The following is a 24,319-nucleotide window of genomic DNA, read 5'->3' on the forward strand; positions in this document are numbered from 1 at the left end:
AGATTGAAGGTTTGGGGGGATAGAAGTTCAGGTATTTGAAAAATCAATTGTTGGTCATTTCGGGCAATGAAGAAGATGCATTTTGGTTGCTGTTGGATACACCATACGGAGAGGGAACCAACTAGTTTCAAAGAAACTAGCAACAGCCATTCGGAGAACAAGGACAAAGATACAGTGTTGCCGATTGCCTTTTGAAAAACTAGCTAAAAATCTGGCTTTTGACAGACACAGTTAACAGAGCTGTTCTGTTAGCATATACTGAAGGATAGAGAGCTCTCCCTCGGTTTATTTATACCCTATTTATTATACTCAGAATTCTGATAAATCAAGTTAGATTAATTTCTTAAGAGAAAATAACCAATTACTTTAACTACGGAACTGTAATTAGAAACATAGAAAAATAGGAGCAGGAGTAGGCCACTTGGCCCTTTGAGCCTGCCCCACCATTCAATACAATCATGGCTGATCATCCAAACTCAGTACCCTGTTCCCGCTTTCTCCCCATATCCCTTGATCCCTTTCGCCCCAAGAACTATATCTAACTCTTTGAATATTTTTAATGATTTGGCCTCAGCTGCTTTCTGTGGTAGAGAATTCCACAGGTTCACCACTCTGGGTGAAGAAATCCCTCCTCGTCTCAGTCCTAAATGGCTTACCCCTTATCCTTAGACTGTGTCCCCTGGTCCTGGACTCCCCCCGCCATCAGGAACATCCTTCCTGCATCTAGTCTGTCCAGTCCTGTTCGAATTTTGTAGGTTTCTATGAGATAATTGCTGAATTCATCGCTGGAAAAAGAGCATCACTTCAACTGGAACTAGACTACTGACTGTCCTACTGTTGAAGAACCTTTTCCCCCCCCCCCCCCCATCAGACAGCTGTGAGGACTTCGAGCAACCTTGGACTGTTCCACATTGGAAGATTCCACTTCAGGAGCGTAAACTTGCAAGGGCACTAATTTTTTCTATTTTAAATGTTCTTTATATCTTAGTAGTGTTTAAGAATTTAGTTTTTCTAATTAAACAGTTAATTTGTTGATCTAGAGACACCTGGTTTGGTTCACCTCATTCAGGGGTAAATAGATGGTACAATTTGGCTGTGGTTTTCTTTAATTTGGAAAGTTTAAAGTGATATGTTAGGCAACCTGTGGAGTGGCGGGACTGATTTGACAGTGCGTTGCTTCCACCGTAATCAGAATTATATATTTTGATTGGGGGCTTTGTCTTGAGTGGTCACTCGTAAAATATGTTAAGGTGCTTCTTGTATGATGTTAGTGTTGTTGGCTTCTGATGTGCAAGTACCATTCAGGCAGAGAGCATTGTCAAAGATAAACCTAACTGAGCACAGGCTGTGGATGGAATCAGGGCCCATCCTGGATTGTGTGGTGCTTAGGTAACGATAACTCAGTAGATGCCAGATGGAACCAGGAACCTTACTGCCCTTTGTCTCTCAAATTCCATGCAAACTTGAGGATGGAACATGCTAAACTGATCATTTTATGAAGCTATTTGTTGCCAATGCCTCTCCAAATGTTTGCTTAGACATTCTTCATCTGATTTAAAACACTTTCTTGTCAGGGTCTTTACTAGATCAGCAAGGTCAGTCAGTTGAGCTTCTGAAACTTAAGTCAGCAAAACATTGGTAACTTATATGGTGGGCTGTCAACATTTTTTGTCCATTTTGCCAATGCTATTAAGAATGTGTGGGGAAAATATTGTGTGGCTATAGCTAGGAAAATAGCTCCTAAATATTTTTCTACCTTAACTTCGCCAGATCACAGAGAAAGGAATGTTCAGTTTTAGGGAGATGAACTGTGTGCGGCTCTATAGAGATAATTTGCTTCCAGCTCAGCAATGTTGGTGTGAATTTTCACCATTTTCCTGGAATTTCTTCTCTGGTTCTTTAGCCAGTTATGGCAGATGGGTGGAAGATTTCCCACAGAGATTCACCCCTAGGTATTTTGTAAGTAATCTGATCGCCATAATCTGTCCTTTGTGTAGAACTACTGCTTCAGAATGAATACTTGCAGCTTAAAATGTTCACTTCTGTCAGCAATGTATTGCTTTCATAATTTTTCTCTTTGCAATTGAAGGGTGATTTCTCGAGTTCCAAGGATATCAGTACAGCTACGACATGAACCCCCTGCATTGACCAGTGAAATGTATTGCTTAGCAGTTACTGTTCAGTCACAAGAGGCTACCATTGCAAGAGATGTCAAGCTCACAGCAGGTTTAAAACCAGGTATGCATGTACAAACATGTGATGCAGCAGGATTTCTCATCAAATTTATGCTTGTTGTATAGGTATCAATTTGCACTCTGATTCAGAAGTAGATGACTCAATAGGCTAGTGCAGTGCCAATTCCAGTGTAACAGCTGGAGCCGACTCATCATCCTGAAAACCAAAGTGTGTCATGATTTTTTTTCAACCCCTCTTTGGGCTGTGCACATTTGAAACTAGATTAGACTCTACATTAGGTATTGCAGTTTTGTTTGAAACTTGGAATGCTAGTGTATGTGTGCTTATGAATGCATTGTGTCATGAAACATAGCTGTGGAAGTCTTGGTGCACTTTGTCACTCTGCAAATGCATTGTCGTAATCTGGCAGAAGTGTGGCGGAGATTATTAGTGTGTCTCGTTCAAACTGGTCCATTACTAAAGATAGCACTGGAATATATTAATGGTGGGAAACAATTTTGTGTTGAGAATAACGGTGAGGCTAATAGCACTCACCGTTATTACAGTCATTTGGACAGCAGCTTCTGGAGTACTCGCATACGCAGTTAAATGCAGAAATCCTAAAGAAGTAGTCTGAGTTACCCTACTGCTCCACAGGCTGAACCATAATAGTGACTCAGCATTGAAACACACACAGCATGAAGTTGCTGTACTTGCCCACTACCTGGCAGATAAAATTAGAGCTGGTGGATTCGGGTGAAAGGGAATACTTATTGGCGTGGTAAGTCATAAATACTGCCAATCAACCCCTCTGGCCCTGAAAATTTAATATTACAAGTGTGGAGTCTCATTTCTTCAGAATTTAATTAGTGTTGGACATTTAAAAAAAAAAATAGAAATTTTACTTACTTTGTCTCATTTATGTTTCTTTCATTTATCTCTCATTCTCTCAATCCCATCTTTCTTTCCCAATCTTTATTTTGCTTTCTGTACATGATTTAAATCTGATTTATATGTCCTTGTTCGGCTCTGCATGTCTGTGACGATTCTTCAGTCTGGTTGAAGAGCTAGTGACACCCACAATCCATGAACAAAGTGATTATCGACAGCGCAGCTGGTAGCTGACGTCATCAGACTGCACCACAGATTGGCTCCTACTCTGCGCGTGCGCTGTGTTCCGCATTACCAGGACTGGTTGGCGCATTAAAAACTGGTCTCAGTAAAAGTGACCCATGAAGCTGCATGATTGTCATTAAAAACCCAACTGGTTCACTAATATCCTTTAGGAAAAGATACCTGTTGTCATCACTTGGTTTGACCAATATGTGATTCCAATTCCACACTGACAATGAAACCTTTAGGTGATCAAAGAAGTAGGCCCACTTCATCTTCTCAGGACAACTTGAGATGGGTAATAAATGCAGACTTTGCCAGCAGTGCTTATGTCCTGCAAATGACATTTTCATTAAGTCACAGCCTTTTGGAGAAAAGAATTCCAGATTTCCATTATGGAAAAAATGCTTTGACGACACTCCTGAATGACCTAGCTCTAATTTTAAGATTGTGCTTACTTGTTCCACCATCCCTCTGCTCACTAACCCACATTGACACATGGTCCGGCAGTGCCTTGATTTTAAAGTTCTCCTTGTTTTCATATTCCTCCATGACCTTGTCCCTCCCTTTGTAACCTCCTCCAGCCCTACAATCTTCTGAAAACCCTGTGCTCCTCAATTCTGGCCGCCTTGAGCATTCCTGATTTTCATCATTGCACTCTTGGCAGCTGTCCCTTCAGCTGCCTAGGCCTTAAGCTCTGGAATTCCCTCCTTAAACCACTTTGCATCTCCAATTCTCTCTCCTTTAAGGCACTACTTAAAATCTACCTCTTCAACCAAGCCTTTGGTTATCTGTCCAAATAGCTCCATTTGTGGCTCAGTGTCCAATTTTGTTTAATACTCCTGTGAAGCACTGTAGGATGTTTTTTCTGTGTTAAAGGTGCACAGCCAATGGAGCGATGAAAATTGGATGAGCTTGAGGCCTGAATTGTAGAGCAGAGATCTCGCAGGGTTATAGAGCTAGAGGAAGTTGGAGATGCACAGGGGTGAGGCCATGATGGAATTTGAAAACATGGATGAGAATTTTAAAATAGAGGTGCTGCCAGACTGGGAGCCAATGTAGGTCAGCGAGCAGCAATAACAACTTGCATTTATTTAGTGTCTTTAATGCAGTAAAACTATTCCAAGAAGCTTCACAAAAGTGTTATGAAACAAAATTCGTTTTACACGATAGTGACGGGTGAACGAAACTTGGTGCAAGCTAGGATATGGGCTGCAGTGTTGTAGATGCATTCACATTTACAGAATGTGCAAGCTGGGAGGACGGCCAGGAGACCACTTGAATAGCCTAGTCTAGAGATGACAAAAGCATGGATGAGACTTTCAGCAGCAGATGAGCTGAGGGGGAGCAGTGATGGCAATGTTATTGAGGTAAAATCAAATAATCGGTATAAACTGAGGCAAATCATTTACAATAACAACAACTTGTATGTATATAGCACCTTTAATGTAATAAAACATCCCAAGGTGCTTCATAGGACCAATATCATAGAAAACGTGACACTGAGCCATTAAGGAGTCACTAGGTCAAATGACCAAAAGCTTAGTCAAGCAGGTAGGCTTTAAAGGATTGTCTTAAAGGAGGAAAGTGAGGTAGAGGGGTTGAGGGAGGGTATTCCAGAGCTTGGGGCCTAAGCAACTGAAGATGCAGCCATCTGTGATGGAGCAATAAAAATCAGAGATGCTCAAGAGGCCAGAATTAGATGAGTGTAGATATGAGGATTGTGGGTTGAAGGAGATTACAGAGATAGGTAGGGGCGAGGCCACAGAGATTTGAAAGCAAGGATGAGAATTTTAAAATCAAGACGTTGCTTGACTGGAAGCCAATTTAGGTCAGCGAGCACAGGACTTGGTGCGATTTAAGACATGGGCAGCAGAGTTTTGGATGATCACTGGGAGACCAGCCAAGAGTGAACTGCAATAGTCAAATCTAGAGGGAATGAAGGTATGAATGAGGATTTCAGCAGCAGATGAGCTGAGACGGATGAAGTCAGGCAATGTTACAGAGGTGGAAATAGGCAGTCTTAGTGATGGTGCGATTAGGTGGCTGGAAGCTCGTCTTGGCATCAAATACGACACCAAGGTTACTAACTGGCTGTTTAGTGTTTCACTTTTGCCAGGGAGAGGAAGGGAGTTTGGAGCAGGGGCTGAAAACAATGGCTTCAGTCTTCCCAATATTTAATTGGAGGATATTTCTGCTCATCCAGTATTGATGTCATAAAAGCAGTCTGATAATTTAGCAACAGTGAAGGAGTTGAGAGGGGTGGTGGTGAGGTAGAGCTGGGTGTCGTCAGTGTGTGTGACAACTAGTGCTGTGTTTTGCTTTAAAATGAACATTTGCATTCTAGATAGGACTTTTTAATTCAGTGCCCTACATGCAGGCATGCTGCTAATGGAAGCTCAGTTATAAATTTATTGCATTATTTGATCTAGCTCCGAATCTATATGAAAGGTGGAAGAAATACTTACATGTATCTGGCACTTACTGCATTTCTCTAATGTCTATCACACACTGAATGATTTTTATGTATAGTAACTATTATATAGGCAAAATTTTTGAGTTGAAACAGGATGGATGCAGCACACCCCTTTCTGCCTCTTCTGTCTTTCCATTTGCATGGTAAGGGACACAAATGTATATTCAGTAACTAAAGCAGAAATAACTATGCACCTCAACCATATTAAAGCTATCTGAAACCTGTGTATTATAGCAGAGATTGCCTTATCCAAGTTTTTAATTTGAGTCTTGTATCTAAAAAGGCTGATTACTCCTTCTGCTTTCTGTAATGAACTTTACCAGGTTTCTGTGAACCAACACTGAAAATGATGTTTTCTGTACCATTTTCAGGCCAAGATGCCAACCTCACTCAGACAACGCATGTCACCCTTGATGGTACTGAGATGTGTGATGATTCTCATCCTGCTTTGCTTCCTGATATTCCCATTGGACACTTGCACCCAGGGGAAAAGGTAAATCTCTTTCATAGGCCTGTTTTTTTTATTCTGTCATGGGATTTTGTCACGGACAAAACCAGCATTTGTTGCCCATCCCTAATTGCCCTTGGCAACTGAGTGGCCTGCTAGGCCATTTCAGAGGGCAGTTAAGAGTGAACCACATTGTAGTGGGTCTGGAGTCACATATAGGCCAGACTGGGTAAGGACGGCAGATTTCCTTCCTTAAAGGACATTAGTAAACCAGATGGGTGTTTATGACAATTGATAGTTTCATGACAAAATTACTGAGACTAGCTTTCAATTCAGATTTTTATTAATTGTGTTTAAATTTCAGCTACTATGGTGGGATTTGAACTCACGTCCCCAGGGCATTAGCTTGGACCTCTGGAGTACAAGTTCACTGACAGAAGTTTAGATAGTACTAGACATGGAGAGAGAAGGACCAATTTTACAATGCATGCTTCAGGTGTGGCGCCTCCCTTGTTGCAAGTCCATATTTGGGAAATCACGCTTTACTCCATCATGGGTGTTATGTCTATAATTTCCTTGCATGTAAAGCCTGGCTTGGGTATAAAAATAAAACCCGACCTGGGCCCGGCAACCACCAACCGAACCCGATCCAAGCCAGTCGTTTAATTTTTTTGAATGCCCGAGCCGACCCGAAAATAACAAACATATTATTGAAACAGATAAAAATCATAGATTAAAACGAAAACAATACGAAACAAAACAGTACTGTTGGGGAAAAATCCAGATTATGCCCAATTATTCAACAAATTCTCCGGACGCAGACGTTGAGAATAAACACTTTATTCATATCATGGGGAGCACACCTTACATAAAAGCGGTCCAGTGCTACTCCACCGGACAAAGGAAATCCACAACGGATATACAGTTACTCAGCCCATCCCGGCTGGACATAATCCAATCATAACGGTTATTGATTACATACATTACACATGTTACCAATTGGATTACTCATTAGGCATCATGTGGCTTCGTGATCAGCTCATGCAAGCCCCTGATCACCAATTGATGAGCTCAGGCCCCATCAATAATCCTAGAGTCTTCCAACTGTCACTTTTAATTGGGCCTGCATTCCTGAGTGCTTCGCGCAGTCTGCAGTTACACTGATAAGAGGGGCCCTCTCGTTGTTTGTGTTATGCTGTACCAAGCTCCAACTGTGAGCTAACTAATCTGTCCCACAATGCCTCGGTCAGATACTCCATTTTGTACCAATATGTAGCTATACTTTCAACTCATATATGAAAGAATATATACATATTCACTATTAATCTACTTACTCAAATAACAGTTATAGAAGCAAAAGCTCAGCAAACTTCTCCCACAAGTACAGTCCAGCCTGAATTCTGGATGCAGAATACAGACCAGTCCCGGCCCAACCCGAACCCGGCACGTAGTCAGGTTTGTTCGGGTCGGGTAGCCAGGCTTTGCTTGCTTGTGCTCTGGCAGTTTGCTTGGTCCATTTTTTCCGAAAATCAACCTTTGTATCACAGCTGTAACTGCCTTCAGTAACAATAATGTTCTCTTAAAAAGAAAAATGTAATAAAATAATAATTGTTACCTTTTGTACTCTGGACACAGGGGTCATGTTTTCTCCTGCTAGTAACTAGTCTTCACTTCGATATTTAATTGATGTCCAGCAAGGTGCAAAAATAGTGACATTAAAGAGCAACTCGTCTGTTTGTCACACAGCAGCATGGATGCATCAAGTGTGGCTGTGCTAAACCATTACAATTCTTGCTTATTTTTCAACAGTTTTTCTCATTCACAATTGTACATACTTCCAGTTCCTCTCAACCTGCTCTTAGAAGCAATCTCTACTGATACATATGTAAGATTTGTTTCTTGCAGTGCTCACCACACACATGCAATGCATACACATCTAAAGTTAGCAAGCAAATAGAAGTTTGGGTACTTTGGAATTATCAGTATATTTTCTGACCTCATTTAGTTTACAACCATTTTTACTGCTTCCCTTTTGTGTTCATTTGTAGCAGGATCAACTTGGATTTTGCATACAAAGGCAACTTGTCTTGCCACCTGTAAATTACTTGGGTATCTGACTACATATATGGCAGTCTCTTTTTATGATTTTTTAAAGATCATTTTCACTTCTGACCTTGACACTTTTGTCAGAGACCTTTTTGGATATCCCTTCAGCTTCTGCAGATCCCCTGGTTCACAGCCAGATTATTGCCTACATGTGTACTTAATGCTTTGTTTATTAGTGCATTACTCCTGCACACCATTGAGTAGTTATTCCTACCCTGACATGGTCAATTATGACCAGCAAACCTTGGTTAGCAAGTCATATGGTTTTTCATTTCTCTCAAATTATGCACTCCACAGCTACATTGGCCCAGTGAGCACTTATAGTTCTCACCTGTTTTAAGCTAGTTAGGCAGCATTCTTGTGATGCTTCCTGATTGGCCATTCAGTTGTGTGTTACTTTTAGCACAAATTAACACACCTGGGACTCTGGGTAGCCCATTGCAAACTTGTGTTTCTGTGTATGCTTGATTTTTGTTTTAAATTTGACTCATTTATTACACTCTATCTTTCATTTGACATTGGGTATTATGTAAAACACCTGGATCTGTGTGTGATAAGCAAGTTTTATTTTTAAGTGGTAGTTGAATATTGATCGGAAGCTGCTTCTTATGTTTGATGAAAAATCCAACTTCATAGCAGTAAAAAGTGACAGGCGTATGACAGTGGTGGGATCTGTTTCATTTACATAGGCATTGTATAGCTGTTTTACACTGAGTTTGTGTTGATGGATAGCTGCCACAATCCACAGTAGATTGTACGAGCTACTCCCAAAGTTTTTCACAAATTGTGGACTTCTGGCAGAAGTTTCATTTTTAAGTAAAGTTAGTTGCTTCATAAAGTATTTAACTTTGGATGATCTTTAATAGTGTTTATATATTTGTTTGTTTGAATCTTGTATAGGTGGAGAAACCTCTGCATTTCCGATGTGGACAGGTTGGATCGAGAATCTTTTTGGTCCATGTTTCTTATGTTGTTACTACTGTTGTTGAAGGCAAAGAAATCATTTGTAAATGCCATAAGGTTGGTGATAATTTCCGGAACCTTTCTTCTAATATTGAAGGTTGTTTGGGTTTTTCTTTTTTCCCCCATGTTAATCTCCCAGTATCTTTAGTACAATTAAGTTGAAGAGTAAGAAATACATTTTAATATGTCAGTTGTGGCTCAGAGGTAACACCCTCGCCTCCCAATCAGACGGTCATGGATTCAAGCCCCATTCCAAAAACATGAGCATAAAATCAATTCTTTCCTCTCAGGTGGCTGTAAAAGATCCCATGGCACTAGTTTGAAGAGGAGCAGGGGAGTTCTTCCTGGTGCAATATTAATCTTTCAACTAACATCACAAATAGATTATCCGGTCATTAGCTCATGGTGTTCGGGGAACTTTATTGTGTGAAAATTGGCTACCCTGTCTCTTACAGTGGAGCAGTGACTATGCTTCAGAAGTACTTCATTGGCTATAAAGTGCTTTAGAATGTCTGGAGGTTGTGAAAGACTCTACAAATGCAAGTTTGTCTTTTTTATGTCCCTGCTTGTAATGTTGCCTGTCACAACTTGGGTTATGAAAATATAAGCTACTGTGTTATTCTGCCTTATAGCTTGTCTTAGTCTAATACTTAGCATTGCTCAGAATGCTTATCTGGGGATTTTATAAGCAATGTTATGCCCAGTTGTCTAAACATGGTGTATAATTCTTCTTTTTGAAGAAATGCTCCAAGATAGTTTTTCTTGTATTAAAAAAAATACAAGTGCATTTTAGTGCACTTAAAAACCAAAGGGATGCTCGAAATAGAAAATGTAATATATATATAAATAGCGGTTCCATATTATTGATTAGTTACTAAGTGCTAAAACATTGTCTAAAATTTCAAAACTTTGTTTCACAGAATCGTTAGTGCAGAAGGAGGCCATTCGGCCCATCGTGTCTGCACTGGCTCTCTGAAAGAGCAATTCCCTCAGTTCCATTCCGTTCCCCTGCCTTCTCCACCCCCCCACCCACCCCACCCCATAACCCTGCACGTTTTTCTGCCCTATGTACCATGGAAAATCTGACACTAACACTGAAATTCTTCCTATTATCTTTCCTTTTTCTCATTTACTATCGGGTTTGCATGTATTCTAATTTTTATGTAACCAGGCTTATGTAACTTGAGTTTTCCCTATATCCATTCACATGTGAATTTTGGCTGCCACTCCAGACCTCATTTCCACTTTTTTCTTTTTTTAAAAACTTTTTTCTTTATCTCTCCTAGTCCCTGCTCTTCTATTATCATGCCTCCTTTCATGTCTCCCTTCTCAGTTACTCTGCTCTCCAAATTCCCTGTCTCAACAGTTCAGTTCAGTGCTTGACCTTTCTGCTCTCTCGCTGCCATCCCAGGCTTGACTCCCTCTTGTATAAGCCTACAGTTTCCCTCTGTTGGCATCCTCCAAAGAGCTCATCAAACAGCAACCCCAATTTTCCCATCCTACTTTCTCACCACCCAGGGCATTCAATGGGAGTTAATCTTGCCAATCTCCTTCCTGTCCAACTCACCACTCCCACTTCTGACCCTGTGGATTCTCCCAGTAGATCAAGTCTCACTGCCCCGGTTTGCATCCCCTTCCAGAATATCTGTTCAATTGTCTGATCCTCGGATGTATCTCTAGATTAATTATGTAACATTTCTACGCAATTAGCCCAATTGTAGAAATTCTGCTTCACGTAATAGTGAGGCAATTGGATGTGTTCTTGAAGAGAATTAATTTGCAGAGTTATAGGGAAAAAGCTGGCATGTGGCACTAATGGCTTGACGGACCAAACTGCCTCCTTCTGTATTTTAAGATCTTATGATTCTGATCTGTATTTTGTAAATGTTTGATTGCAGCACTGCAAAGTTGTTGAGGTTTTCTTTGCCTTTTAGGATGAGACCATCACTATTGAAACAGTTGTGCCTTTTGATGTTACGGCAAAGTTTGTTTCTACAAAAGTAAGTGCAAGGGTAATTTCTTTCATGTTAACTAGATGGTTTAAGCCAAATCCTAAGGCAAATATATCCAAATTATGCCTAATGGGCATTGAGGACCTGGCTATCAAGTCTTTAAAACAGTATTCATTTCTGTGGTATCTCTCTTGCCCTTGTGCAACACTGCTGTCTGCTTGGTTTCTCTGTTCCAACTAAATTTTGTTTCAAGAAAACTTTAACAATATTTGTAAAATAGTTAACTCATTTATAAATTGTTCAACTTTGCACATTTTGACAGTGAGGACTGATTCTCTCAATCTTACAAGGTGGGAAGTGCTGAAGGTCACTGCATTTTTACCCAGCTCACTTCTATCACAAGCTTTAAACAGCCATCCTGGTTTGGCTAGAGTGAGAACAGTGAGCCAGTGAAGTTTTAACAGATAACACTTTCAAGTTGCAGCGTTTGTCAAGAGTTAAATGTATTGATGCAAAATCCATGATGTGTATTTGAGTGTTTTTTTCATGTCAGGCTATTTCTTGATTCATTTGATTTTTTTTTTTGCCTTACCCCCTCCTTCCCATTGAGACAGAGGTACGACCAATACTCCAGCACCTCACCCAATGGTCATATTTCATATGTGGTCTCTAGGACTCCATGATGAGCAGCTAAGTTGCTCACAATGACACAAAATCGGGACATTCGTTGTGAGGAAATATTTCATGGTCATTACCTGGTAGTCATAAAAGTGTGATAGGAATCTTAAGTTCCTTTAGAATTGCTACTGAACAGAGAAAACATTAAAATGAAGAACAGACACTTATTCTGACTTTAGTTTTTCATCCTCTACTCTTCAAAGCATTTCCTCTTTCTGCAGGTGTTATATAGGGTCTGGACATCCTCGGGTACTGAACCCAAGTGGTCACTAATTGTGTGAATCTTGATGGCGGTTGTTGGCAAGCTGTTGGATGTTAGGGTCATCACAGTTGGGCATGATCCTCTTCACTTGGCATTCACACGTTCACACTTCCAGTAGGAGTCATGAGATGGCAATCAGAAATAAGAACTCTGCTCTTATTCCTTCCCTAATCCCAGTCCATTGAGACTGGCTGCAATCAGCTAACTCGGCACAGAGTTAGGATCAGTCCTGGAGTTTTCATGATTTTATCTGACTCAGCTGTTTGCAAGATAAACCAACTGAGATATCAATGGATCTTGCAGTGGGACTTTTAACTGTTTCCCTGTTATATGAGCCACCCATGTTTTTTTGAGTAGGCAGATTGGCCAAATGTAAATTGTACTGATTGGTAGGAGATAGAGTTAAAGATGCTGTTTTTGGTACTTTCAGGAGAAAGAGGAACGTATTCATCCTCTTTGTTTTCTTTGGCCTTTACTCTTTGGATGGGTTCAAGCAAACGGCACTGCCTATTAAAGACTTCTTTATTCAGTGACGACAACCTTAAAAGCTAGATACTAGAGGCAAAAAAAATTGGACGGAGCCATTCAAAGTACAATTGAATGCCATAATGGAAGAGTTAATGCACCACAGAGTTGGATTTTTGGGGCCATTGCTTTCCTTTTCTTCTCACTCTGAATTTGAGCAGGGTCACGTAGAATAAAGTGCTCTCTGCTTTAAGCTACACAAGTGTCTGCACTGCAACCTTTTACGGAGTCAATGAAAAATTATGGGCAGCTTTCTGTTGCAAACTAGGGACTGTATACAAAAGGCCAATTCCCATACTTCCGGACACTACAAGCGTTGGAAAAGTTGGGCTGATTGCCCAACCACCTACCACCAAACAAGAAATGTTCATCACATTGGTCTGGAATTGAGCCTGCATACCAGCTAGCAATCTCCTTCAACTGGTATATACCAATTCATGGAGATAACTGAAGTATATGCTATTTCAAATTCATGTCCTCAAATATATGTTCTTTGCACACTTGCAGGATACTAAATTTTAATTGTATGGATTAAAAAATGTTTGTAAAAATTGATAGAATAGATTCAGTATTATTCGAGATCTGCATTCAAATTCTACAACTGAACAACTAAAATTATTTATTTCATGCCTGTTAAAGGACAGTTCCAACCTTTTCCAGTCTGAAGCTCCATACATCTTTATTTTCATCCTCTATTGTCATAGTTCAATGATTAGATTTAGCAAGAGTTTCCTACTACATTCATCATGTATTTTATTTTAATTCTTAGCTGTTTGGTATTTGCCTATCTTTTTAATTAAAAAAATATGTTTTGCAGTTTGAACACATGGATCGGGTGTTTGCAGATATTCCATTTCTTTTGATGATGGACATCCTGAGTGCATCCCCATGGTCCCTCACCATAGTAACCAGCAAGCTGGAACTTGCACCTTCCATGACTGCAGTTGACCAGATGGAGTCACAGCTGGCACAAGGTACAATTTATGCTGCTATAGATGAGGTTCATTGTTTTTTTTGCTATTCATTTTTATTTCAGGATTTAATGCATTCTTTATTATAACACTCTGTATACCACAGGTGCACACCCAGACTGAATACTGGGCTTGACATCCTCTATCACCGATAAGTGTCTTGGAGATTAATTGTTCAACCAAGGCAGCACAATGGGTTCCACAAGGAAAGCGAGCTCAGTGTTAACTAATGTACAAGTTCATTTTCTATCCATGCTTGTAAATCTCCTAGTACTAACAACAAAATCTTTGAGCAATCCTCTGTGTGGTACAAATGGATGGCACCCCCTCTATTCACTGAAGGAAGGTCCTATTCAGCAAAAAGTTTGGAAGTCTAGTTGGTATCATGGAGATCCATGCCAATGTTCAAAATGGCAATTTAGTTATGATTATTCTCCTCCATGTTATACCTAGGGTATCACCCCAAGGCAAAGAATAGTTGAAAGGGCTAACTAATAATCTTGTTGTAAAAGAACCTTTATGGATGAGTGACCTTAATAGTTTTACATTGTTTGAAAGTGAGGTAGTTCAATCTGAAGCCAGGGTGTTAAATATGAGCAAAGGAAATTATGAAGGTATGAGGGGCACGTTGGCTGAGGTGGATTGGGAAAATACATTAAAAGGTATGATAGTACATAGGCAATGGATAGTCTTTAAAGAATTATTAGATAGTTTACAGCAACTATATATTTCTTAAAGGCACAAAAACCCAAAAAGAAAAGTCAGTCAACCATGGCTAACAAAGGAAGTTAAGGATTGTATAAGGTTAAAAGAAAAGGCCTTTTAAGTTGTCAGAAATAGTAGTAAACCTGAGAATTGGAGGATTTTAGAATGCAGCAAAGGAGGACCAAGAAACTGATAAAGGGAGAATAGAATATGAATGTAAACTAGCTAAAAACACACTGTAAAAGCTTCTATAGGTAAGTGAAAAGGAAACTTCTGGCTCAGACAAATGTGGGTCCGTTACAGGCAGAATCAGGAGAATTTATAATGGGAAATAGAGAAATGGCAGAGAAGCTAAATGACTACTTTACCTCTGTCTTCACTGAGGAAGATACAGAAAATCTCCCATAATTAGAGATCCAAGGGACTAGGGCGAATGAGGAATTAAAGGAAACTAGTATTAGTAAGAAGGTTGTATTGAACAAAGAACGGTACAGCACTGGAACAGGCCATTCGGCCCTCCAAGCCTGCGTCGATCTTGATATTGGAGAAATTAATGGGGCTCAAAGGTTGATAAGTCCTCGGGACCGGATATTCTACATCCCAGAGTGTTGAAAGAGGTAGCTATGGAGATGGTGGATCCATTGGTGATCATCTTCCAAAATTCTAGAATGGTTCTTGCAGATTGGAAGGTCGCAAATGTCACCCCACTATTTAACTACAGACCTGTTAGCCTTGAATCAGTAGTAGGGAAAATGCTAGAATCTATTCTAAAGGATGTGATAAATGGACACTTGGATAATCTGATTGGGCATAGTCAACATGGATTTATGAATGGGAAATCATGTTTGACGAACATGTTGGAGTTTTTTGAGGCTGTTACTAACAATTGATAAAGGGGAGTTGGTGGACAGAGTATACTTGGATTTTCAGAAGGCTTTTGACAAAGTCCCCCACGGGTAGGTGGTTAGCATAATTAAAGCACTTGGGATAGGAGGTACTATATTGGCATGGATTAGGGATTGGTTAACAGGCAGAAAACAGAGAGTAGGAATAAACGGGTCATTCTCGTGTTTGCAGGCAGTGACTCGTGGAGTACCGCAAGGATCAGTACTTGGGCCCCAGCTGTTTATATACATCGATGATTTGGACGTGGGGACCAAATGTAATATTTCCAAGTTCGCGGATGACACAAAACTAGGTGGGGATGTGTGTTGTGAGGAAGATGCAAAGCAGCTTCAAGGAGATTTGCACAGACTTAGTGAGTGGGCAAAACGTGGCAGATGGAATACAATGTGGAGAAATGTGAGGTTATCCACTTTGGTAGGAGGAACAGATGGTATTTCTTAAATTGTAAGAGATTAGAAAGTGTAGATGTACAAAGAGACCTGGGTGTCCTTGTCAACAAGTCACTGAAAGTTAACATGCAGGTACAGCAAGCAATTAAGAAGGCTAATGGTATGTTAGCCTTTATCGCAAGAGGATTTGAGTACAGGAATAGTGAAGTCTTGCTTCAATTGTATAGAACCTTGGTTAGACTGCACCTGGAATACTGTGTGCAGTTTTGGTCCCTTTACCTTAGGAAGGATGTTATTGCCATAAAGGCAGTGCAGCGAAGGTTCACCAGACTTGTTCCTGGGATGGCAGGACTGTCCTATGAAGAGAGATTCGGGAAACTGGGCCTGTATTCTCTAGAGTTTGAAAGAATGAGAGGTGATCTCATTGAAACCTACCAAATACTTAAAGGGATAGACAGGATAGATGCAGCTAAGATGTTTCCCCTGGTTGGGGAGTCTAGAACCAGAGGGCACAATTTCAAAATAAGGGAGAAGCCACTTAGGACTGAGATGAGGAGAAATTTCTTTACTCGGGGTTGTGAATCTTTGGAATTATCTACCCCAGAGGGCTGTGGAAGCTCAGTCATTGAGTATGTTTAAAACAGAGATTGACAGATTTCTAAATACAAATGACATAAGGCGAAATGAGGATGGCATGGGGGGAAAAGGACCTTGAAGTGGAAGATGAACCATGATCATATTGAATGGCGGGGCAGGCTCGATGGGCTGAAGGGCCTACTCTTATCTCTTATGTTCCTATAAATCTGCTGTGATTACTCATGATAAAATAGCCCCACGCTAGAAAGGTTTTTTTTTGGGGTGGGGGGGGGATAGGGTACAGAAATTGGGCCAAATTGTGTTTAAAAATTAGCCTGCTCAAGCTAAGGCTTATTTTTGTTTGCTACAAAATGATTGAGACTGAGTAACAGTTGGTTAGTGATGTATATAAAACAACAAAAATTCAATTGTGACTTGATGTCTTGAGACAGTTGCTCAGCATTTTAAAAATGTTTTCTGTTCAGTGATTTTACAGACAGGAGAAAGTGCCAGTGAGTGCTTCTGCTTGCAGTGTCCACCAGCACCTACTAATCTGAGTGGAGTTGCCTCAGGTCGTTATATAATCTCCTGGAAAAGGCAAAGTATACTTTCTCACTTAAAACAGCAATTAAAAGTTTGGCTCCATCTATGAAAACATCATTTTGTTTTGATCCGAATGTATGTGTAAAATGCCATTCAACAGTTTGTTGATGGGCAGGGTCTTGGAGCAGAAATCCGTCTTTAATTAGATAATAGGGAAGTTGCTTTGTTTCAGTAAGTTGAGAATCAAAATAGAAGACCCATGTTGCTAAGCACTTACTTATGGTTTTATGTTGCTGTTTTGATAGGACTTCTGCTGCTAAAACCGTACCTGTTGTCAACACGGTGATTACATTACCCCATGTAATAGTGGAGGCAATTCCGCTCTACGTTCATGCAGGTGAACTGAGTTATGGAACCACTCATATTTTAAAGATATATATATATAAGTTTTAAGAGTTAAATGTAGGTACAGCAGCAATACTACAACCAGTGAGAGTCTATAATTAATAGACCGCAATTGTTGACAACGCGATCGGTAGGTGGCGCTGTTTTGGCACATGCGCAGATACAGCATGTGCCACGAAAACGTCACAGCCTGCGACTGTTGCAGCTGCCAGGACTAAAGATGGCGCTATTCAAAAAATCACAGAGATGAAACCTAACAAACACGTGGCAGAATACAATGGCCGGAGTGAGAGAGTGGAGCGGGCCGGGGAGATCAGCGCGGGGGCCGGGGAGATCAGCGCGGGGGCCGGGGAGATCAGCGCGGGGGCCGGGGAGATCAGCGCGGGGGGCCGGGTGAGATCAGCGCGGGGGCCGGGGAGATCAGCGCGGGGGCCGGGGAGATCAGGCGCGGGGGCCGGGGGAGATCAGCGCGGGGGCGGGGGAGATCAGCGCGGGGGCGGGGAGAGATCAGCGCGGGGGCCGGGGAGATCAGCGCGGGGGCCGGGGAGATCAGCGCGGGGGCCGGGGAGATCAGCGCGGGGGCCGGGGAGATCAGCGGTAGCGGAGAAGGAGAGGGAGGGGAGAGGGGGGGGAATAGAGGGAGGGGGGAAAGAGGGAGGGGGGAAAGAGGAGGGGGGATAGGGGGGAAAGGGGAGAGAGGGGGGAAGAGGGGGAGGGGAGGGGGGAGGGGGGGAAAGGGGGAGGGGGTGGGAGGGGAAAGGGGGGAGGGGGGGAGGGGGGGTGAGGGGGGGAAAGGGGGAGGGGGGGGGGGGAAAGGGGGAGGGGGGAGGGGGGGGAGGGGGGAAAGGGGAGGGGAGGGGGGAAAGGGGGGAGAGGGGGAGGAGGGGGAGGAAAGGGGGAAGAGGGAGGGGTAAGGAAGGGGAGAGAGTGGGGTGGGGGAGCAGCGGAACGGAAGAGGAGTGCCTTTTTCTGTGCATGCGCCATAAACACAAACGAGCAAAAAGACTTACTGGCCAGATCCCTGGACCCGGTGACACCAAGGTCTTCGCACGCACGTCGCCTCCCCCGCGGCTCTCTACGGCCCTCTCGCTTCCGGCCCTCTCCATTCAGCCGTTCCCTCCAGCTGCGGATGCCCAATCCAGTTGCTTTCTCCCCTACCCAGTTGCTTTCTCTACTTCTCCTCAGTACTTCAGGCATTGCAACTGTTTGGTCCCTGCATTTTGCATGCTCCCTCTCCCCACCCCTCCCCGCACTCCCCCACCGCCAGCAACTCCCAGCACCACCCTTCCCGCACTCCCCACCCCTCCCCGCACTCCCCACCCCTCCCCCTCTCAAACACCCCCTCCCTCTGCCCTCCCCCCACCATAGTTGAATATCTGAAGTGCAGTTGCAAAGTCGGGGAAATAGCATGCAAAACAAAACCTCAACAATTCTGGGTTAATTATTGAAAAGTTTTTATTAAGTTCATTAAGTATCCGAGGAACTGCTGTGCATGGATACATGAGTGTTGTGTCCAGCATTCCCGTTAGACAGACAGGCCGATTCTCTGCTATGCACAGCTGAAGAGATTGTTCCTGGAGAACCTTGTGGTGAATAAAAGCTTGGCTCTCTATTCCACTACTGTATTGTCCATGTGAAGAAGGCAAAGTCACAAGAGTCTGAGCTCAGTCTATTCTTGGTGAATGTTCCCCAAGCGCATCCCAATGTGCATTCCCAATTCATCCATAAATGCAATGTTCCTTTCCACATCGTGATGAGCTCCGCAGCATGATCTAGTTGCCTTCGTTGCTTGAATGCTGACCTTAAGTCTCAAGGATTGTTTTCTCGACGGCATGTTTTACATGAAAAGAAATAAAGCAAATCAGAGTCAGAGCTTGCCTCCCTCCATCCACTGAAATTACTGTTGTGCACACCTTTTTAAGTTCTGCAGTGAAGGCACCAATTGATAACGTCGCCAATGAAGCACTTATTACCCACCTCAGATGCAGGAATCAGCACATCCTTGCGTCCTCTCCCGCACTGCCTCCTTTGCTTGAATGCCGTCCTTAAGTGTCAAGGATTGTTTTCTCAAGGGCACGTTTTACATGAAAGAAAATAAGGAAAGAACATCAGTGTCAGAGCTTCCCTCCCTCCAATGAAATTACTGTTGAGCATGCTTTGTGTTCTGCGGTAAAGGCATGTACTAATAACACCGCCAATGAATCACTTAGTACCCACCTCAGCTTTAGGAGGCAGGATGATGTTACTGCCCCTATCTCGTGATGGTTCAATGCTGCTCTCAGGGAAAACATGAATGATGTGAGGGTGCTGGAAAAGAAGCACATTTCTTTTGGGCTATGAACATAAAGCTGGCCATTTAGCCCAGCAGTTCCCTGCCAGTGGTTATGTTACTCGTGCGTCTTTCCATCCATTCCCATTTAATCCTGCCTACGACTATCACCAGTTGTGTTCACAGCAAGAGCATTCACATTTCTGCTACCACTGGACACGGCATGCTTGTTTCTTTTAGTGCTCAGTCTCTTCTTGCTGAATGTTCCCCAAGTGCTTGACCCCTTTGGACGCCCTCTCTGCTTGACAGGCAGCAACTGGCAATTGCGGAGTCTCACAAGGCTCTGCATGGTTGTTTCAACGTCGGATGGGGTAACAGGTGGCTGTGTGTCCATGAGCACTGCCCTGATGGGTGTAGGAGCAGGTAACTGTGTGCCCATGAGCACTGCCCTGATGGGTGTAGGAGCAGGTAACTGTGTGCCCATGAGCACTGCCCTGATGGGTGTAGGAGCAGGTAACTGTGTGTCCATGTGCACTGCCCTGATGGGTGTAGGAGCAGGTAACTGTGTGTCCATGTGCACTGCCCTGATGGGTGTAGGAGCAGGTGACTGTGTGTCCATGTGCACTGCCCTGATGGGTGTAGGAGCAGGTGACTGTGTGTCCATGTGCACTGCCCTGATGGGTGTAGGAGCAGGTGACTGTGTGTCCATGTGCACTGCCCTGATGGGTGTAGGAGCAGGTGACTGTGTGTCCATGTGCACTGCCCTGATGGGTGTAGGAGCAGGTGACTGTGTGTCCATGTGCACTGCCCTGATGGGTGTAGGAGCAGGTGACTGTGTGTCCATGTGCACTGCCCTGATGGGTGTAGGAGCAGGTGACTGTGTGTCCATGTGCACTGCCCTGATGGGTGTAGGAGCAGGTGACTGTGTAACTGAGCAGCAAGGAGAGGGTACCGCAGGTAGGGGAAGTGGAGATTTGAACAGGTAGGCATATGTATGGTCCATCAGATCATTAGGCCAGGGGGTGAGACGCTCAGGATCCAGGGTTTGTGACACGTGACTGATGTCCAGCGCGCGGCCACCTCCATCCGAAGGTGCTTCCGGGCAATTATTGGGCATAGTAAATGGCTCCATCTCATCAGCCAGTCCTTGCTGCCAGCGGAGAGTCTGTTGCCGCAGCCAGTCCAGTCTCCTCATGAATGCTGCCGTTCCACTCTGCAGAACGGCCTGTTGCAGCTGGTACAATTGATCTGAAAGCAAGCGGTATTTTTCATTGTGGCTGAGGGGCCTTGGCTGTTCCTCTGTAATCACAATGGCAGCAGCCATGCCTGTCGTCGTTGGTGTCTGAGATGCACGCCAGCGACAATTGGGGGCGAGCCTGTCCAAAGGCAGACCCAGATGCCTCTGCACAACAACAGCATGTTTGCAGGGCAACAAAGTCTGAATGGAGAAGATGCAGCTGCAGGTAGCCTGGCCATCATGTATCTGCAGTGTGTACTGTTTGGCGCCAGAAATCACAGTCACTGTGCCTTCATCCTGCTACCTGCGGTGGCCCAGACAATGGAAATGTTTTCAGAGCAACTCACAACAAGGGCTGGAGAACATGCGGTGGCCCAGACAATGGAAATGTTTTCAGAGCAACTCACAACAGGGACTGGAGAACATGCGGTGGCCCAGACAATGGAAATGTTTTCAGAGCAACTCACAACAGGGACTGGAGAACATGCGGTGGCCCAGACAATGGAAATGTTTTCAGAGCAACTTACAAAGGCAGAGCAACTTACCTTGGAACAATCTCCTGTGTCAAATAAAAATGAAGCAAGTCTCCAAAACGAATAAATAATTCAGATAAGATGCCCGATGAAACCTCCGCTCCTTCCACTTTCAAAAAGTCGCGCCGAAGCTTTGACGCATGCGCAGAGGCCAAACTGGCGCGTCGGGAGGAAGACGAAATAACGCGATGACGTCATCTGCGCATGCGCACAACCTTACCGGCAGGTTGGACCGCAGCGCATGCGCAGAGATGAATAGACTGTGTGCGCATGCGCGTACCACGTCCTTTGCGCATGCGCAAAGCAGTCCTGGAGAGTCGGACCGCAGCGCATGCGCAAGGGGCATGAAACCGTCTGCGCATGTGCGCAACGCGGCGCATCCTGATGACGTTCTCCGATGAAGTAGTGTTGTCATTAATTACTTTGTAATTAATAACATTTTAAGACCAAATACAATGTCCAAAGGAGGAAGCAAGCAAGGATTTAAGAGGAAGCTAATGTTCAAAGCAATACAGGCCAATGCCCAAGTCATAGCTAAAGTTCTGAATCTGATTTATTCAAAAAATGCATGGCATACAGAATTACAACAATTATGCACAATATTTTAAGTATAAACATTCTGCAATTGTACTGTGGGAGGGTGGAGCATTCAAAGCTTGTCATTTGCAGATATTTCAAAGTTTCTAATTAAAATTGTGCCTTAAATTTCGTCAAATTAGTATTATATACGTGTTTCCATGATTGTCTACAATGAATTTGTATACATAAATATGTAGTTTTTCTGCTTTAACAGAGGTGTATGCAATCTTTTAAACTAAATCTGAAAGCATGTCTAATTCTTTTTCTTTTCTTTTGAAAGATCTTCCATCTTTTGGTAGAGTGCGCGAGTCTTTGCCAGTCAAATATTGGTTACAAAATAGGACCAAACTAGTGCAGGATGTGGAGATTTTTGTGGAGTCCAATGACGCATTCATGTTTTCTGGTCTCAAACAGGTAATACATTTTACTTAAGTGGGTAGGTAAGTCTGAAGATTTTGGGAGAGGGAGGATGGAACAACAATGTAGACGTTGTTTATAGATAATACAAGTAATTATCTGAAGTGTAATTGTTTTTCGTTTCAACCCTCAAAATTGCTTCCTTATTTTCTGACTTTGTTTGTTTTCTGTCCAAGGTCCGGTTGCGAATTCTGCCTGACACTGAACAAGAGTTATTATACAACTTTTATCCGCTCATGGCCGGGTACCAACAACTGCCAGGTCTTAACATAAGCTTGCCACGGTTTCCTGCAGTCTCCAACCAGTTACTGCGCAGATTCCTTCCCACACACATTTTTGTAAAGGTACATGGAATCTAGACACTTAAACCTATTTTACTTTAGACATGCAAGGATTTACCCATATATATTCTAATGAACTACATAGGAAAGAATATAAATTTTTTTGTAAAAAAAAAATTGTTCTGACAATCATCCTTAAAATAACTTTGTATTTTTGGCTTAATTTTAGCCACAAGGTCGGCAAGCAGATGACGTAATTGTTGTAGCTGCTTGATGGAGAAACTGTCCTGAGGAGCAAAATCAAACTATTGCGACTAGCAAAGAAATGGATAAAATCATCATACTTATTCATGGATGTATAAAATGAACTGGCCATTTGAACTGGAGCTGCAGCATTTACAATTTCTTAATTTGCCACACCTATGTGTTTGCATGCAAGTGGCCAGGGAGGTGTAAAAGCTTATTATTTCAAGACGTTGAAATTAGTGTTCTGTAAACAAAAGTAAGTTGATAATGAACTAAGAATTATTTGTAAAGATTGTTGCATGATTTCATTGAGCTTTGTATTGTTAAAGTTCAGGGTGATATGATCTTTGTGTTTGGAAAATATGCTATTGTAAATTTTCCACTTATAGTGTCATCATGCAGCTTTGATGTACTGTTTTGGAGGAGCTGCTACAAAATATCTTACAGTAAATCATGTATGAGCATGATTTGTGTGTGCAAGTTATTTGATCAAACTTTTGCAGTGTTAACTACATTCAGATTTTGATTTTTATACGAGAATTTGTACATAACTCTTCTATGGCTGTAAGTGTCATGCACAGGGAAAAAAATCATACAAGCATCCAGAATGTCAGATGTAAAGTCAATAATATGCTGAAAAAATTGAGTCATGAAATTAGAAGAACGAAACTAATGCAGCATAGCTCGATATGGTAATGTAACATGAAGGGATAGGATTCTGTTTAGCACTGTCAGGGATTAGGAGTGCTGCAGTGTGGAAGTTAAATGCCAACACAAGCTGGGCCAAATGACCTGTTTTTGTTGTGATTTTTATATAATTTTGTGACTGACCTTGAATGATCAAATTAATCTGGGTCTGAGAAAGTTTTAGAAGGAATTCTGAAACTTCCTGCCTTATCCAGTGAGTATCTGAACCATACAGATGAGGAAGGCCCCAGATTTCATGCCTAGTCAGTACGGAAAGAATGTTGACCAAGCCTCCATAAGAACACCTTTCTCTTTAGGCGGTGTTGAAGAACAGTCTGGGCAGGCTTGCTAAAGAAGGCTTTACACAGTTTTACATCAGATGTGCAGCAACAAAGGTTTAAATTCTCACACAGTCGATGCAAAGTTCTTTCCAAAGATGCCAGGTTTCTGCAAACATTCAGGATTTCTTCAATACAGGAGGCAACAGGACAACTTTTCTCAGAATTTGCTTTTCAACAGAAAGATGGGCTGGCAGGATCTTCTGTTCTCTTGGCAGGTCAATAAGCAAACTGCAACCTTCTGTTTTTTAACCAAACCAACTGGCTTTTTTAACAGTTTAAAATAGAACCAAAAGCTGTTCAGCAATCCTGTGACAACTATAAGTCGTGGTCTTTCAGGGTCAGAATACAACCCCCTGCTGGGTTCTTTGTAAACAAATGCTTTCCAGTAAGATTTGTTTACTGGTCAAACTTCTGTTGACCTTCCTTTTAAGAAAAATACCCAAAGTCCAGTTTCTTCAAGATTCCAGCATTCAGGAAATCCCTTTTCAGTTTATAAAATATAGATTCTCAAGTTTTTTAAAAAAAGGAAACCCTCG

At 42.5% G+C, this 24,319-nt stretch overlaps 1 protein-coding gene across 4 annotated transcripts in view; it reads left to right on the forward strand.

Moving 5' to 3' along the window:
* Positions 1 to 23,222, forward strand: part of trappc11 (trafficking protein particle complex subunit 11) — a 104,311-nt gene extending 81,089 nt beyond the window's left edge. For all 4 annotated transcript variants that reach the window (XM_068029360.1, XM_068029359.1, XM_068029363.1 and 1 more), the window contains exons 21-30: positions 2,090 to 2,238; positions 6,136 to 6,257; positions 9,219 to 9,338; positions 11,216 to 11,281; positions 13,516 to 13,672; positions 16,731 to 16,842; positions 17,094 to 17,185; positions 22,092 to 22,225; positions 22,405 to 22,572; positions 22,739 to 23,222. In XM_068029360.1, the coding sequence (XP_067885461.1) occupies positions 2,090 to 2,238; positions 6,136 to 6,257; positions 9,219 to 9,338; positions 11,216 to 11,281; positions 13,516 to 13,672; positions 16,731 to 16,842; positions 17,094 to 17,185; positions 22,092 to 22,225; positions 22,405 to 22,572; positions 22,739 to 22,783 (1,165 nt within the window). In that variant the 3' untranslated portion in view covers positions 22,784 to 23,222. The remainder of the gene's footprint in view (positions 1 to 2,089; positions 2,239 to 6,135; positions 6,258 to 9,218; positions 9,339 to 11,215; positions 11,282 to 13,515; positions 13,673 to 16,730; positions 16,843 to 17,093; positions 17,186 to 22,091; positions 22,226 to 22,404; positions 22,573 to 22,738) is intronic.
* Positions 23,223 to 24,319: the final 1,097 nt, after the last annotated feature.

Source organism: Heterodontus francisci, chromosome 4 (genome assembly GCF_036365525.1).
Source record: "Heterodontus francisci isolate sHetFra1 chromosome 4, sHetFra1.hap1, whole genome shotgun sequence".
Classification (NCBI taxonomy): domain Eukaryota; kingdom Metazoa; phylum Chordata; class Chondrichthyes; order Heterodontiformes; family Heterodontidae; genus Heterodontus; species Heterodontus francisci.